This window comes from Cavia porcellus, unplaced genomic scaffold (assembly GCF_034190915.1).
Source record: "Cavia porcellus strain 051 isolate PalLab524CR breed Dunkin Hartley unplaced genomic scaffold, mCavPor4.1 scaffold_12, whole genome shotgun sequence".
NCBI lineage: Eukaryota > Metazoa > Chordata > Mammalia > Rodentia > Caviidae > Cavia > Cavia porcellus.
In genome coordinates, this window is record NW_026947495.1 from 9806375 (window position 1) to 9823036 (window position 16662).

Sequence of the window (16662 nt, forward strand, 5' to 3'; positions counted from 1 at the left end):
GCAATGAATCTCAGGGAACATTGCCTGGAGGAGGAGAAAGGAACAGCAGGAGCAGGGGTTGTCTTGTCAGAACCCCCTCGACCCTGACCCTGGTGTGACCTGGGTGCCCTCCCTGCTGCAGGATGAAGGCTGGCTCATGGGGGTGAAGGAGAGTGACTGGAACCAGCACAAGGAGCTGGAGAAATGCCGGGGCGTCTTCCCCGAGAACTTCACGGAACGTGTGCAGTGACGGCAGAGCCCCTGCAGCCCTCTGGGCACTTGAAGAACATCTTTTCCTGAAAAATGTGTGTTTCTTTTCTGGGTTTTTTTTTTTTTTGTTTGTTTGTTTGTTGTTGTTTGTTTGTTTTTAAAACTTTTAAAAAGTAAAGGGAAATTGAGAGAGGGGAGACCTGAGCCAAAAGGTGTTCTCCTAAACATTAGGTTGTTTTCCAAAGAGCCCGGTCTCAGCCCGTCTGTGGAGTTCACCGGTGTACCTGAAGCTGCTGTGTGCCCTAGTTGAGTTCCTGGCATCCCCACCTACCTGCATGTGTGCCTGGCTGCAGGGCGGGCTGGGGGCCACCAAGCCACCACTGCGCTTGCCTGAAGCTTTGGCCACCGCCGGCCTGAGCAGGGGTCCTCTTTTCCTGGTAGCTGCAGTGCGTGGGGCCTAGTTGCCAGCCCAGTCTGGCCCCGCCCGCAGACTCTGTGTGCCGTTTGAAAATAAACCTTAGTGTTCAAAACAAAGCAAAACACAACATCTGGCAGGAATCACTCTGAAAGATGTCAGTGTGTCTGGTTTGTCTCTGGCATTCCATCTGAGGCTGTGACACTGCTGCCGGCTGGGGTGCCAGCTGCGTGGCCACTCTGTTCAGCTGGCGCTCTGGTGACATGTGCCCGAGGGTTGATATGTCCTGAGTGACCTTGGGAACCGAGAGTTGGGGACCAGGACTCTGCTCCACACATGAAGACCTTGAGGCCCACGGAGCTTGGGAAGCTGGTTGGAGATCTTGGTGAGGGTCTGGGTGCTTGGTACCCAGCAGCCCAGGGCCTGAGTCTGCCGGGGCCAGAGGGCCTGCCTGGCTCAAATGTGAGTTTGGTTTGCTGCCTCTATCCCATCTTGTGACTCCTGCTGAGCACAGCCTTAGCTTTGCGGGCTGGTCTGAATGGCCGGGGACACAGCAGTGGCCTAGGCTTTTCCAGGCACAGTGGAAGTTGGGCTCGTAGGCCCCGGAACCAGTTGTACTTGCAGGTGGAATGAATGTATGTTTATGTCACCCTGCAGTGGTAGTGAAAGCAGGAGAGTGGGCCAGCCCAAATCCCTGGCCCGGGACACCTCAAACTTCAGGTGCTTCTGAGAGGGGCTTGTTAAGCTGGGCGTTCTCGCCTTGCCTCTGGGGTGGACAGTAAGTGTGCATGGCTGACAGGCATTGTCACTTCCTTCCCGGCAGGACTCTGACTTTGTGCTCTATTAACACCATTCACTCCCCGAGCTTGCTCGTAGCTCTGGGTAGCTTTATCACACTTTCTGGCCAGCGAGCTGAGGGAGGGCATATCTTCCCTAATGAGACAAGTCACAACTTGGCCAAGTGTGGCTTTTACCTCCTCCTCCACCCTGGATGGAGGCTAGATTAGTAGCAGCCTTCTTGTGACCCACAGCTTGCATATGGGAGGGCAAAGAGACGCTTGCTGAGGACGGCAGAGTGAGCACAGAGGCGGGAGATGGAGTGTCTAGCCCAGCTGGTGGCCGTACTTCTGGCCTGTGTTTGTATGAAGCATCACATGACGGCACATTGTTTGTGTGTATTTGGGATCTGTTATTTGAACAGCCTTCTGACTGTTCCCGCATCTGTCCCTAGATTCTCACATTTGGCCTCCTTTAGTTCTGCACCCTGCTCTATGCAATTCTCACTGCCCATTTCCTCCTGCACCCACAGTGGGTCCAGTGTCCTCTGTATCTCCTGCTTATGCACCTGCCAGAGCAGAGCACGGCTGCCGGGGAGGTTTCCCTGAAACATGTTTCCCGTTGTTGCTGTGTTTGCACCTTTCCATGCGAGCCCAGGTCCACAAACTGGGCGCTGTGTACTCTGGACACTCCTGTTTTCTCCCATTCCCTGCGCGAAAGTGTATGTCCTCTGATGGCCATGACCCCTGTGTCCTCTTCCTTGTGTGGCCTCTGCCACACTGCAGCTGAGCACTCTCAGTGATGCGCCCTTTCCTTCCCAGCTGACCCAGCTCCTCTGTGGGACTGAGGCCCAGACCTCTTCCCACTTTGCCTGTCTTGCTGCTTGCCTCGCTGCAGGCAGCAGGGCGGATCCCCACACCCTCATACCTGCTCCCTGTGAGCCCCCTGGAGCCAGGCCAGCCCCAGCTCAGGAGGCGTGGAGCAGGAGTGTGCCGTGCCCGGCTACTGCCACAGTCTGCCTGCTGCTGTGTAGATGCCACAGGCTACTGCTCACTCAAAGTGAAGCCGTAAGCCATGGCTCCTTGCTCCCACCTGAAGAGGTTTGTTTTCAATTTTGCCTGTTCAGACTAAAGTGAATCCACCCTGTGCTGGCTAGGGCAGGTTTCCCTTGCAACTTCTGTCCTACTGTGGGCTCAGCTGTTACCCAGACTGAGCCCAGGGCAGACAAAGAACCAGAGAAAGCTTCTTTTCCCCTTGGAATCCACTCTGTGGCCTCCACAGCCTGTTTAAAGCCTTCAAACTGGCTTCCCCTCAGTAAGCAAGGAGTTTGGGTGACAGGGTTATGTTGTAGCAAGATTGCTCAACTCTGCCACCGAGCCTGGGCGTGTACTCATTCTCACTCTGATACTCTTGGGATGGCAGTTTTCCCAATGTTGATTCTACTTTGTCCTCCTGTAATCTGCTAATCTTTCTATTTTGGTTGCAAGAATTTTATGGGAGACCGTAAGATCCCACAGCAGGGATAACATGTCCATAGTAATCTGCACCAACAAAAAGCGCCCATCCTCACGAACATGTATTTTTCTAAATAATGTGGCGTGACTGCACACGTACCTGTGTGTGTCCTTCTAACAAAAGTGCGTGCAGTTGCTCTGCACATTCTAGAATTCCAGCTTGGGAAGCACCGTGAGCCTGTAATGGCAGTTTGGATGCCTGCCATGCTGAGAAATTATCCTGTGTCAGGGAATTTAATTTTCAGGCCATGGAAACATTCTGCTTGAAAGTTGCCTGTTATTTAGCATTGAGGTAGATGAGCAAGGAGGGAAGCAAAACATTTCTCCAGTGGAAATAAAATATCTGTTGAGGACAAAAAAGCCTGACAGAGCATATTTGGTTCTAGAAAGAGGGTCCTGCCAGCCATAGCCTGGGTGGGGGAATTCAGGGCTGAGCTGCTCTGCACGATTCTTCTGCTTTTGGTGGGAGAGTGTGGACAGTAAGGTGACCTGTGGGTGTGAAGACTCCCACCCACCCTGACTGGAGAGGCAGAGGGAATGAGGGAGAGCATCTGTGGGGGCCAGGCTCTTAGGAGAGGGCAGTAGGCCCTACCTGGAGAAGGACCTGGCATGGGAACAGGTATCCTGCAGGACAGGTATCCTGGTTGTAGGACACTGAAGATGGGTACTCAGTTTAAAATTGATTCTAGTACTCCGTTGAGTTGAAAAAACATCCTGGTTTTCTCTGCTAGCCTTGAGTGTGTTCCTATAGCACTGAGGAATCACGGGAAGGAACTGATTGCATGTTGGAGCTGACCTAGACCAGAGAGGGTTTTGCTGTAGAGAAGAGAGGGCTTTGTAGGGCTGATAGATGAAACACCTCCCTGAGCCCTTGCTTGGCAAAGCTTGTTGGAGATAGGATAGGAACTGAGATCTTCACAATAATTAGGAAGAGGCAAGGTGCCATTTTGCTTGGAGCAAAGGATCCAAGATCTCAAGGATCCTGATCTCAGAAGTCCAAGGGCCCAGAGCCAATGACAGGCAGATTCTTGGTTTGCATTTGGCCCCCTGGAAGCAGGTGTTGGAAATCAAGAGCTGGTGTGGTTCTACCTTGGCCTGTGGTTTTGCTTCCTACAAAAATGGTAGTGATACTTGACTCAGGCTTGTCTTGTGAATTAATAAGTATTGCATGACAGTTTGTATTTCTTTTTTTTTTTTTTCCTTTTTATCGGTACCTGGGATCGAACTCACGACTGCCTGCTTGCAAGGCAGACGCTTATGCCACTGAGCTAAATCCCCAGCCCCCGACAGTTTGTATTTCTTGAATTATTTCATGTTTTGCAGTGCTGGTGATTGAACCCAGGGCCTTAGCACTTCCTAGCGCTTTTACACATGTCTTATTTTGAGACAGGGTCTTGCCTAGTCTTAGGCTGCCCAGGCTGGGCTGAAAGTTTCAGTCCTGTTGACTCAGCATGTATCTTATTCAAATAGAAAAGCCTCATATTTTGTTTATTTTGGGTGTGGGGATGGAGCCCAGGGCCTCTTGCATTGTAGACGAGTGTTCTGCCACTGAGTCATACCTTCAGCCCCTCAGCGTGGACTTGTGTTTGCTGGAAAACAAGCCAAGGAACTGTCACTAACAGGTCTCACTTCCTTATTTGCATTTTTGGGTGATTTTCTTGCCTCTCTCAGTTTCCTAGACTATGTAATATTCTTGGCCTCTAGGAATCTGCTCAAGTCAGGGGTCTAGAGTGGTGTTCTTCCAGGAGTTTGCAGAGTTGATTCTCTGTGTACAGAGGCTTATTTTCCTTGTTACATGAGAATAATGCTTGACTTTGCCATCCACAAAGTGGCCTTCACAGCACAGTACAGTTCTGTGGCCAGAGAAAGGAGGCCAGGTTCTCAATGAACCCATGAAAATAACTGTATTCCCAAGAAAAGAAGACTGAGTAAGCTTTTGAATTGTGGGAGACCAGTGAGAATCAGATATTATTGAAAAATGTTTCCCCCCAAATTCAAAGACTCTATCCAAAAATGGGCATCTGAAATGAATACACAGTTCTCAGACAAAGAAATACAAGTGGCAAATAAATATATGAAAAAAAAAAGTTCAGCATCATTGTCATTAGAGAAATGCAAATTAAAACAACACTGAGATTCCACTGCACTCCAGAAAGTATGACTATCACCAGGAAATCAACCAATAACAAATGCTGGTGGGGCTGTGGGGAAAAAGGAACCCTTTTCCACTATTAAAGGGAGTGTAGGCTGGTATAACTACTGTGGAAATCTATGTGAAGATTCTTCGGAAAACTAGAATGAGAGGTCCCATTCGACCCAGCTGTACCTCTTCTGGGTATTTTCTCAGAAGAATTCAAAGCATCATACCACAGTGATATATGTGCACCTAGGTTTATAGCAGCACAATTTGTAATAAGTAAATCATGGAAACAACTGAAATGCCCTTCAAGTGAGGAATGGCTAAAAAAGATGCGGTATTTTTACACAATGGAGTACTACTTAACTGTAAAGAAAGATAAATAAGGCCTTTATAAGTAAGTGGATGCATCCAGAGACCATACTCACAAGTGAAATGAATCAGATTCACATGGACTAACATTGTATTGTCTCCCTAGTGTAAGAAACTGAAAGTAAACTGATCTAAAAGGTACAATAGATACTGTGAAAGAGAAAGAAATTGCTCAAAAGGAAAGAACAACAGGTAAGATAATTGTGCTAATTCATGGAAAAGGATGAGGCTTATACTGCCTGATCAATTTTGCATTCCTGTATCTGATAATCTGAGCAACTAGTTTGAAGATAACAATATGCAATATAATAATGATTGGTGGCTTCTACCGGTTTGTTTTGAAACCCTACATTTTTCTTTTTGTTTTTTTAACTCTTTAAAATAAAACAAAAAAATTTCACTTGACAAAAAGCAAATTCTATTAAATCACAGGATAAGAAGGAAGAAAAGTGCTTGCTACCAGGTCTATAAATGAAGGAACACTAAAGTGACAATGATACTTCAAAATAGGACCCCAGTAAAATGGGCTCACTCAGCGCTGTGCGATTGATTCCTGCTTGCTGAGTCCTGATCCGTAGTGTACTTTCTGAAGCGCTTCCTGAGTGGAGAGGCCTGGAATCCGGATTTCACTGTCACTGTGGCCTGAAGCTCCCATCAGGAGGCCTAGCCTGGCCTTCACTAGAGACACCACACCCAGCTGCAGCTCATGGCAGAGCAAAGAAAAAACTGACTGCAGATGACAAGAACTGTGGTTAATTTATGACAGCAAGCAATAATACAGACAGGAGGCTGAAATCCTCCATTGGGAAATGACTATTTCATGAGTTTGATCAGTGTTAGGGGAAAATGGCTTATACAGATAGCAAAGGTACTGGCAACCCTTCAGGGTCTTCTCGTAAAGCAGGCGAGGTCTGAAATATTTATGTGAATGGTGTTTTACTGATACGAACTCAATTTGGGGAGACTAGCTTCTCTCATGCAACCTTGATGAACAATGAACATAATTACTTCTAGCAACGTTCTTTTTCTTGTTTTATAAAGGGAAACAACAGATCTTTGTGAATTTGTAGGGGACCTCTAGTAGGTATCTAAGCATATTTTAAAGATTTTTTTTGCTGTTTCTGTATTTAAGATATGATCTCAGGAAAAAAAAATTAAAGGAGTCATCCAAGATGAGGAAACTTGATTCTTAAAGAATATCATGGGTGCCTGAGAGACAAATTTTGCCCATCCTTGTAATAATTTTAAAAACGGTAAACATAGAAGGTGACATGATTTTCAACTATCATTTTCGCAAGTGAGGGTTTGTGTGTTTTGATTTAAATAATAAAGGACATAATACAGTCAGTAGAGAACACAGACATTTTCCTGGTGAGACAAAAAAGTATGCAATACTTCACGAATGGTAAAGAGTAACCTTTCGTACTGCAGACAAAGGCAGGAATCAAGGAAGGCGAGAGGCAGCAAGCCCATCCGAGTGTGAGAACTTTGCCAGCATTTTAACCTATTTCTGAGAAGAAGGTGTCTAAAATCCAGGCAAATAAAATTCAGCCCTTTCAATGCAGTCTTCATATTCTGAATCAAAATACTCTTGCCATCTAAAACAAAAATATGCACATTTCTATTCTTTGCTTTTGCTTTATGTGCACCACCAACCACTTGTGTTAATGATAACTTTCATCTAAGCTAGCCAGCTTTCACAGAACACACTGGGAAGGTGGCAGCAAGTTGAGAGAATGCTCCTTCCAGGAGCATTCCTGCAGGTTGGCAGAGGATATGAACACACATGTGTGAATCTTCACAACCACAGATGCCTTGTAGTCCTTGAGGTGTCAAGCAGAGATATGTTTATTAACAAGACTCAAACATAGAAACAGCATGTACAAAAATAATCAAAACTAAACAAAGTACTTAGAAATTTAGCTAAGTATCCAATGGTTCCATTACTGAAATACTAAGATTTTTGCTAGCTAGAGAGTTTTATTTAATCTATGACAAAACAGGTTAATAAATTTGTCTAAATAATCATTCCCTTTAATATCAGGCGTGGTGGCGCACACCTGTGATCTCAGCACCTCGAGACTGAGGCAGGATCACAGTGAGTTCAAGGCCAGCCTAAATCCATGGCGATGCTTCTGCGTGGTGAGGCTGCTGCACAGTTTGTCTCCCTGTTGCCCACAGGAACACCAGTTTTATGGTTCTCATAAAAGTACCCTACCCCTGAGCTCCATGCCTCCAGATACTCCTTTTTTCAAATCAAAATCGTTGAGCTAGTCTGACATCAGAGATTTGCCTTAATGATGCACACTTGGATTTGTAAAACTATTTCTTTGCTAGCTGATTTTGTATGAGATCATGTTGTTTCAAAGTGTAGGGATTGTGAGAAGTTAGGATTTTTTTATAAACTGATCAAAACAGTATCTTTGATTTAAGAGATAATAATCTTTAAAAAATTTTTTTTATTTAAAGAGAAAAAATCAAAACAGTAAAAGGGTAAAAGTAATACAGAATTTCAAAAAAATAAACAGAAATCACTAGTTAATAGATTACATATTGTCATCTTAGAAATAGTTGTTCAAATTACAAAATTAAAGCATACAAAGTGGACATTCAGACAGTGAGATTGCATACAGTTCTGTTCAATGATCCAACAAAAACTTAGTAATATGGTTTTCTGTCTTACACACTTAAATATACATGCAGTTATATCCTTTAGATCACTTTCTTTTCCTCTCTTTTTTACAATAACAATTACACATTTTGGGTTTTATCACTCCCACAGTTTTTATTACATTTTTTTAAAGCGAATAAAGCCAAATGTGACAAAACAAAACATAGTCAGTTAGAACAGAAGGATGGACATAGTACATGATGTAAAAACAGAATACCAGGTGATCAACAATGGTTACCATTATGCCTCTTGCTATCTTAAAAAGGATTGCCTATATCATCAGGTATAATAAAATTGAACAAAACAGTACAGAACAAAACCAATAAAACCTAAACATTGGAGACCTTACAGGACTTCAAAAGAAGTTAATAGTCAAACCAGAATGGACATCAGAGTGAATCTTACTGCCTTCAAAGTAGTTGCCTATACCCTCAAACTTGATACTATCAAACAAAACAGAATAGAGTAAAATCAGTCAAAACAAGATGGTGAAAGCAATACAGGGGTTTAAATCAAGTTAATAAAAAAGTTACTATAATATATCCTGCTATTTTTTAATTTATTTTTTCCTTTAAAAATAATAAGAAAATAAAGTTAATTTTTAAAAAAAGGGGAGATTGAGATAAAAGAGGGCATAACAACATAACAACACAGGTCAGAAAAGAACAATTTAAGCAACATAGTGTTTCACCACCAGATAACCTGACATGATAGTAGTTACCATAATGTCTTTTCCCTTGAAATACTTGAGTATAACTTCGTATACCATAGTGTCAAACATTCAAGACAGTGTGAATATTTCAAGAGAATGAAAATATTACAAGGTATTTAGAACCAGCTAACAGAAAATGAACAATGGTTTCTATATTATCTCTTTGCCTATAAAAAATTGATTATGTTATCATATAATAAAATCCAATAAGATACAACATGGTAAAACCAATGGAGACAGAAGAACAACAGCTTGATGGGATTTCAAAACAAGATGATATTAAATCAGCACTAGCTATTTTGATGCCTTGTTTCTTCAAAATAGCTGTTTATACTATCACAGACAATAAAATCAAACAACCCAGAATAAAACCATTCCACTAAATGAGTGAAAACATTATAAAGCTTCAAACCAATATAATGGGGAATAATGATTACCACATACTTTTATGTATTTTTATCATTTCTTACACTAGGGAAACCAGTATTTATAATCTTAATTCACTAATGTATTTCCCACTACATACCAAGTGGGCACTGCAGGTTTTGCAGGAGTTTGGAATCACAGACACACAGGGAGGCGGTGCCTTCAGCCCAGCCACTGCAGTCAAGGCTGAGACAAACACGAAACAAGGTTTTCGCAGTCCCACATCTCAAGAGCTGTTCCTCCTCACAGTGGGCCTGCGTTGTCACCTGCTTGAGTGCAACAACAAAGGAACAAGGACTAAGGAGCTGCATTTTCTGCCATCTTTCACTTAGAAAAGGTTGGATCCCTACCATCCGTTTGCAGAGATTACCAAATGGTCAAATCGTAAACTAAATTGCCAATTGTAGCCAAGAGCGGAGTCTAATTTATCAGTCACATATGGACCAGAAATAAAATATAAACACAAATTCAGCAAAGATTGGAGAGATAAATTGAGAGAAACAAAAGTGAAAGTTCTTTGGTTACTTGGAATTCTCTCAAGAGGCCAAGAAATGAGACGCTTTACCCCCAGTACTCACAAGGTGCCTTTTGGCAGAATCTGCTTGGTCTTGCTGTGGTACTGCTAACATTGTTGAAGGGTGATTTTCAAAAAGGTAGAATCATAGCTTTAAGAAATATAAATGAATGCATGTTAAAGATTGTAATGAGGTATTCTTGAAAAAGGATCCAGTTCAAATATTTATGTTCTCCACTGGGCAAAACCCGTTTTTGCACTACAATGGACAGAAAATGTTTTTACCATCCAGCCTTCTATGAATTAATTTATGTCTAAAGAATTGCAAGGTAGCCCAGCTAATGACAGTCAAAAGTATGTGTCCCTGTGGAGTCACATAGCACCTGGACAATAGCCAGATTTCAGTGAAAGGTCATTCTGTCATGTTTTTTTTCTCGCCATTCCAAAGTGTTTTCTTCCTGACAGAAGGATATAAGGAAGTACATCTGCCACAGAATAGAAACCAGATTAGTGGCAGATACTGTTAAGCTCAGTGACTAAGGGTGGTCAGTTGCTAACATTTTATTGGTGCATTTTAGATATTCATGGTCATGGTGTATGATCTTCTGGATGATTTGCTACATCTTGTTTGCTGGTGTCGTATTGACCGGTTTTGCATCCATGTCTATTAGGGAGATTGACCTGTAGTTCTCTTTTCTGGTTTTGGTATGAGAGTAATGCTTTCCTTCTTCCAGGAATGAATCTGGGAGTATTGCTTGCCTTTCAAATTCATTAAAGAGTTTGAGAAGTAGTAATATTAGATATTCTCTGAAAATCTTGTAGAGTTCAACAGTGAGTTAGGGCCTAAGGATTTCTTTGTTGGTAGGTATTTTTAATTAGCAAATCTCTAATTTCATTGACTGATATTGGGTTGTTTAGAATTTTTATCTTCTTGACTCAGGTTTGATAGTTCAATAATACCTAGAAATCTATCCATTTCTTCTGTGTTTTCCATCTTATTAGAATACAGGTTTTTGAAGTAGGTATTGAGGATCTTCTAGATTTATACAGGATCTGTTGTGATTTTACCCTTTTTATTCTTAATTGCATGGATTTGAGTCTATTTTGGTAAGGTGGGCTGAGAGTTTATCAATTTTATTTCATCTTTCGAAGAACCAACTCTTTGACTCATTGAGTCTTTGTATTATTTTCTTAGCCTCCATTGCATTAATTTCTGTTCTAATCTTTATAATTTCTTCCCTTGTACAAGCTTTAGGTTCAACTTTAGGTTGGTTATTTGAACTCACTGTTTTTCTGATATGGGTAGTCACTGCTATAAATTTCCCTTGTAAGACTGCTTTCATTGTGTCCCATAAGTTCCAGTGTGTTGTATCGGGATTATTGTTCAATTGTAGAGTAATTTCTTCTTTAATTGTGTCTGTGACCCACTGGTTGTTTAGAGAGGGGTGTTTAATTTCCATATATTTATGAAGTTCTTGTGGTTTCTTTTGCCTCTGATTTCCAACTTCATTGCTTTATGGTCTAATATGTATAGGATAATTTCAATTCCTTTGCATTTACTTAAGCAGGCATGTGGTCTATTTTAAGCTAGTATGTGGCCACATTTAGGGAATGTCACATGTGCAACTCAGAAGAATGCTTATTCTGATGTCGTGGGATGGAACACTCTGTAGACATATACTTAAGTCCATTTGTTAAAAAATTGGATTCAGTTCTGATAAATTTATTGATTTTTCTTTTTGTATAGTTGATCTATTTGTGACAGTGACGTATTGAGGTCCTTCATTACAATTGTATTAATGCTTATTTGATTTTCCATGTCCATTAATATTTTTATATGGTTGGGTGGGCTGGTATTTTGTGCACACGTTTATGATTGTTATCTCTTCCTCTTGGATTGCTCCCCTTACAAGGACATAAAGACCTTCTTTGTCTCTCTTAACTAGTCTTGTCTGGAAATCCATTATGTCTCCAAATAGAGACACCCTTTCTGGGTTTCTATTACATGGGCTATTGTTGTTCATCATTTTACTCTCAGTATGTGAATTTCTTTTGAAATTAAATGTGTTTCTTGTATATAGCATATTGTTGGATCTTGCTTCTCAATCCATTCTGCCAGTTTGTTTCTTTTGATTAGTGAATTGAGACCATTTACATTGATGGTTATAACTGATACGAATTGACTTACCCTTGTCATGTTACTTTCCAGTTGTTGGTTTGCTTTTCTTCCCTTTTGTTCAATTGCTTGATTTGCCTGGTAGATTCATTCTTTTGAGGTTCATGGAGCTGTAGTCCTTGTTGTCTTTCTAGAATGTCCTTCAGAATGTTTTGGATTGCTGGTTTGGTGTTCATGAATTTCCTCAGGTATTCTTTGTCATGGAAGTGTCTTATTTCTCCACGAATTTTTGAAAGATAGTTTTATAGGGTACATCAGTCTGGGTTGGAGGAAGTTTTCTTTTTAGGATTTGAAATATTTCACTCCAAGCTTTCCTTGACTTCAGGGTTTGTGTTGAGAAGTCAGCTGTGATTCTGATGGGTTTTCTTTTGTAAATAATTTGTTTCTTTTTTCTAACAGCTTTTTTAATATTCTGTTTTTGTGCTAAATATCTGGAATCTTGACTATTACATGCCTTAGTTTAGATTTTTTTGAGCATAGCTGGTTGGAATTCTATGTGCCTCATTTATCTTCACATCAAATTATTATTCCCTGCTTGGGAATTTTTCTGCCATTACTCCTGTGAGCAGGTATTTTATGTCATTTATGCTATTTTCTCCTTTTTCATTGACTCTGATCAATCATATATTATTTTTCTTTGCACCATCTTGCAGCTGTTGGATTGATTTTTCATGGTCTCTTGATATTTTAAAGAAATCTTTCATGAGTGGTAGCTGCAATTCTGTCTTCTGTATCTGAGATTCTGTTCACATATTGACTCATTCTGCTGTGTATACTTTCAATGGAGTACTTAATCTCATGGATATCTGAATTTGTTTTATGGATTCCATTTCTTTTCTATTTTGGGTGTTCGTGGTTTCCATCATTTTCCTAAAATTTATCTGTGTCTACTTTAGAGTCACTATGCATGTTTTTCATTATGGTCATCATCTTTAGTTATCTGATTAGTTATTTTTGGTTTTCTAGAACCTCATTCATCTGCTTTGTTATTTCCACTGTTACTACTTCAGAAAATCTAGGTGGGTGGCTTTTGGATTGTTTCACCTCTTTGCCTCGTTGATTTATCTTTGATGAGCTAGAAGTCTGAGGTTGCATCTTGCCTACAGAGTGTCCTTGATTAGCCTAGGGTGCCTTAAGATACAGACAATCACTCTGACTCGGTGCTTATCAGAGGTATGCAGCTGGACTATAGATACTGTCCAAGTCAGAAACTTGGTCAGAGACCTCTAATTTCTATCTATGAAATACATATGTTTGCTGTTTTATAAATGTGTTCTTACATTATAATTGTGTCTCAACAAATTCACTACAACTATATTAGAAAAACAAAACCAGAAAATAAGTATTGGAGGAACTGTGGAGAAGTGTTTTTCTGTTGGTGGAAATGTAAAACACTGCAGCTGATGAGGAAAACAAAATGAAATTTTATCAAAAAATTAAAAATGAATTATTATATGATTTAGAAATTCTGTTTCTGCATGTATACCAGGAAGAATTGAAAGCAGAGTATTAAAGAAACAATATATATTCATGTTCACAGTAGCATTATTTACAGCATCTAAACTATGGTGTCTATCAGTGGATGGATAGGTAATCAAAATGCAGTCATATACAAAATAGAATATTACTCAACCATAAAAAGGAAAACAGTTCTGACACATGCTATCACATGAATGAAACTTGAGGTCATGGTATGGAGCATCAGATGGTTAGAATAGCATGGGAAATAAGCCAATCACAAAAAAGAACAATGCATTATGATTCTAGGGATAGGAAATACTTGAGATAATCAAGAAGTAGAATGAATTTGTGGAGGTGAGTGGTTGTGATGAGTTTGCCACATCATTGTAGTTCTCCTGCGTCAGCCTTTTACTGGTATTGAACTATACACTTAAAAACTGATGGGATGATAAATTTCATGTCATGTGTTGAAAGCAGAAGAATAACCTGGGATTTGTTATTCACATAGTGTGAGTTTGTGCTTTAGGCTTTTTAAGCCTCAGTTTTCACGAGAGGGAGAACTCAGTATTATATTATCCCTCCTATTCTTTCCCTCTGCCTTCTTTCTTAAAAATGTAAAACTAAGTATCATCAATCTGGAGTTTTATATAATTTAACCATGAGTCGGAAAATGCTTATTTTGACTTGGGAAATGTAGAATGAAAACAAGACAGTAAGATCCCCATTGATCGATAGCCATTACCACGAAAATGTGTGCTAGAAAAACGGTTGCCCCGAGATTTCCAGATGAGAGAGCCAGGTACCAATGAGCTTTTCACTTAGTTGAGAGCTTAGTTCCTTAAACTGTTAGGAAAACTGTCATAAAAATTTAAAACGTTTTCCCAGTAGAAATAAAAGTAACTTATGCCTTCCTTTGGATGGTGTTATAAACAATATCATACTTCTAATTTTATTTTCTAATTTACTTGTCATCTCTACAGAAATAAAATTGTATTGATTCAAAGACTTGTACAAAAAATGTTCATAGAAACTTTGCTCATAACAGCTTCAAGCTGGAAACGATGCAAATCGCTACCACCAAGCGATGGATAAATTACCTGTGGTATTGCCATACAACAGAATACTGGTTAATAAAAAAGGAGGAAATTATTGATTTATACTATGGCATGAGTGAATTGCAGTCATTATGTGCGAAGGAAGTCAGCTGGCGGGGCACACCTGTGGTCTCAGCACTCCGGAGGCTGAAGCAGGAGAACTGCCAGGATTTTGAGGTCAGCCTGAACTACTCAGTAAATTCAAGGACAGCCTAAACTACATAATGAGACTTGTCTCAGAAATAAAAATAAAAGTCAAAAAGATACATACTCCATGGTTCCATTTATATACATCTTTAGAAACTGAAAGTTCTCCAGGGACAGAATGTGGACAGTGGTTTCCGGAGGATACAGGAGGTACCAGGAGGGGGCAGTGGGACGGAGAAAGCCCTTAGGAGTGGTGGGTATAGGCTGTGGCTCTGGGTTTGGCTATAGACATGTCACCATATCTGTAGTGGTCCCTTTCCTGTCCTTGTCACGTCGAGAAGTTTGTGTTTATAATCCCATGGGAAAGGTTTTGGAATTCTAGTGAGTTAATTCCAATCTACCCCCTCCAGTGTAACCTGTGGTGAGCATAAAGACACTAAAACATATTTATATTCATGGGAAATCAAGGGGTCTGAAGTCTGGCCCAGATGACACTTCAATGGAACAAAAGGCCTTGAACCAGGGCCTCGATTTTATTAATTCATGAAGAAGGGAGGGGCTTGAGGATGAGTGACTGTGAGAATGGCGGAAATACATGCGCTGTGAGCTGGGCTATGTGGGAGACCTGAAAGCACTTCTGCAACGTGCAGAGAGAAGATTTGCAGGAAGACCAATCTGCACAACACAGTTGAGGCAGCATTTGATATTAGGAGCTGGTGCTTCAGCTTCTGATGTGCAAACTTCTCTGCCCTGGGAAGTCACAGCCTCTCATCTCCAGGCTGAACTCAGCCCTGGACCCCTGGCTCTGTATCCTGCATGCCACCTGAACCATATTTAGGAAGACACTGGGATGGGGAAACACCTAGTTTCAAAGATTACACATCAGCACCTCAGCCAGCCCTATTTACATTGCTTAGAGCCTGTTTACGGGAAAAGGAAATAGCTTAATAGTTCTTACAGTGTTTTGTAGGTTTTCTAAAGTCTCCTATAGGTTCCTTCCTGTTTTCTGTAAAAAGGTCATTTAATTCTATTGCTTTTACTTTTTCATTGCCTGCCTACTGTCATGGGTAGAATCCCCATTATTATGCTAATATAAAATTAAAGATAGACGTTTTCTCCTTGCTTTTTACTTGGGGGAAACAGTCCTTCAGATTAAATAGGCTGCTAACTAAAGTTTACTTTTGTGTGTGTGTCCAACAAAAAACTTTATTCAAAGAACACAAGTATCTTACAAAATCCAAGACCAGATCACCAAATAGACAACAAAATGACATTCTTGAGACAAGTCAGTAGCTGGTTGGCTACAGACAATTAGTGCTCAATCAAAGTTGAAACAAAATGAAAAACTCAGAATGTTACAGCAACCGGAAGACATTCCATCTTGACCTGTATTTTCAGAATACAAGTTTAGTAGGACAGTAACTAGTTAAACTAGAATGTTGTGAAAGGATGAAACCAAGTAATTCTGGCCAGCGGGCTGTGCCACAGAGCAAACAGAAGGACTCAGCAAGTTCGCCTGAAGTGGTGCCTGTTGGGGGGGTGGGGTGGTTCCCTTAGACTGAGGCTGCTGCTCCACGCTGGAACCAAATCCAGTATGCACACATCCAACAGGGCCTGCTAGGAGAAATTACAGGATCCTTGTGTGAGTACAATGCAGATATGGTAAAAACAAGCTGATGCATCTTGGCAGTAGCAGAGCCTTTGATGCTGAGAAAGAAGGTAAATATCTGAGTGGTTAGGGAAAGATGTTTTTGAAGGAAATACTCCCGTAAGTGGTAAGTGTGGGAAGAAAAGACCTTTTGCAGTAATGTTGATGATATGGGGGATGATGTACAGAACATGCTGGAAAAATCTGGAGCTGACACTAAGGAGGTTCTCCTTGCCAAGAGAAAAGGACCTGAAATATATGGTAAAGCTTCTTTCAAAACCAAGAATGAGGAAATTGAACTTGAGGAACACAGGCGGAAACATAATCAAGAATATTCTCAGCCATTCCTTTCCTCCCCCCATAGTGGGTTATGAAAAGCTGAGAAAAAACAAAAACAAAATCACCAAAA

General features: G+C 40.9%; 1 protein-coding gene across 30 annotated transcripts in view; it reads left to right on the plus strand.

Moving 5' to 3' along the window:
• Window positions 1-14526, plus strand: part of Bin1 (bridging integrator 1) — a 69628-nt gene extending 55102 nt beyond the window's left edge. For 28 of the 30 annotated variants that reach the window (XM_063258833.1, XM_063258834.1, XM_063258840.1 and 25 more), the window contains one exon: window positions 122-758. In XM_063258833.1, the coding sequence (XP_063114903.1) occupies window positions 122-229 (108 nt within the window). In that variant the 3' untranslated portion in view covers window positions 230-758. Of the gene's footprint in view, window positions 1-121; window positions 759-5836 lie in introns of those variants that run through there. The other 2 variants (XR_010050757.1, XR_010050756.1) reach the window with 2 other exon arrangements.
• Window positions 14527-16662: the final 2136 nt, after the last annotated feature.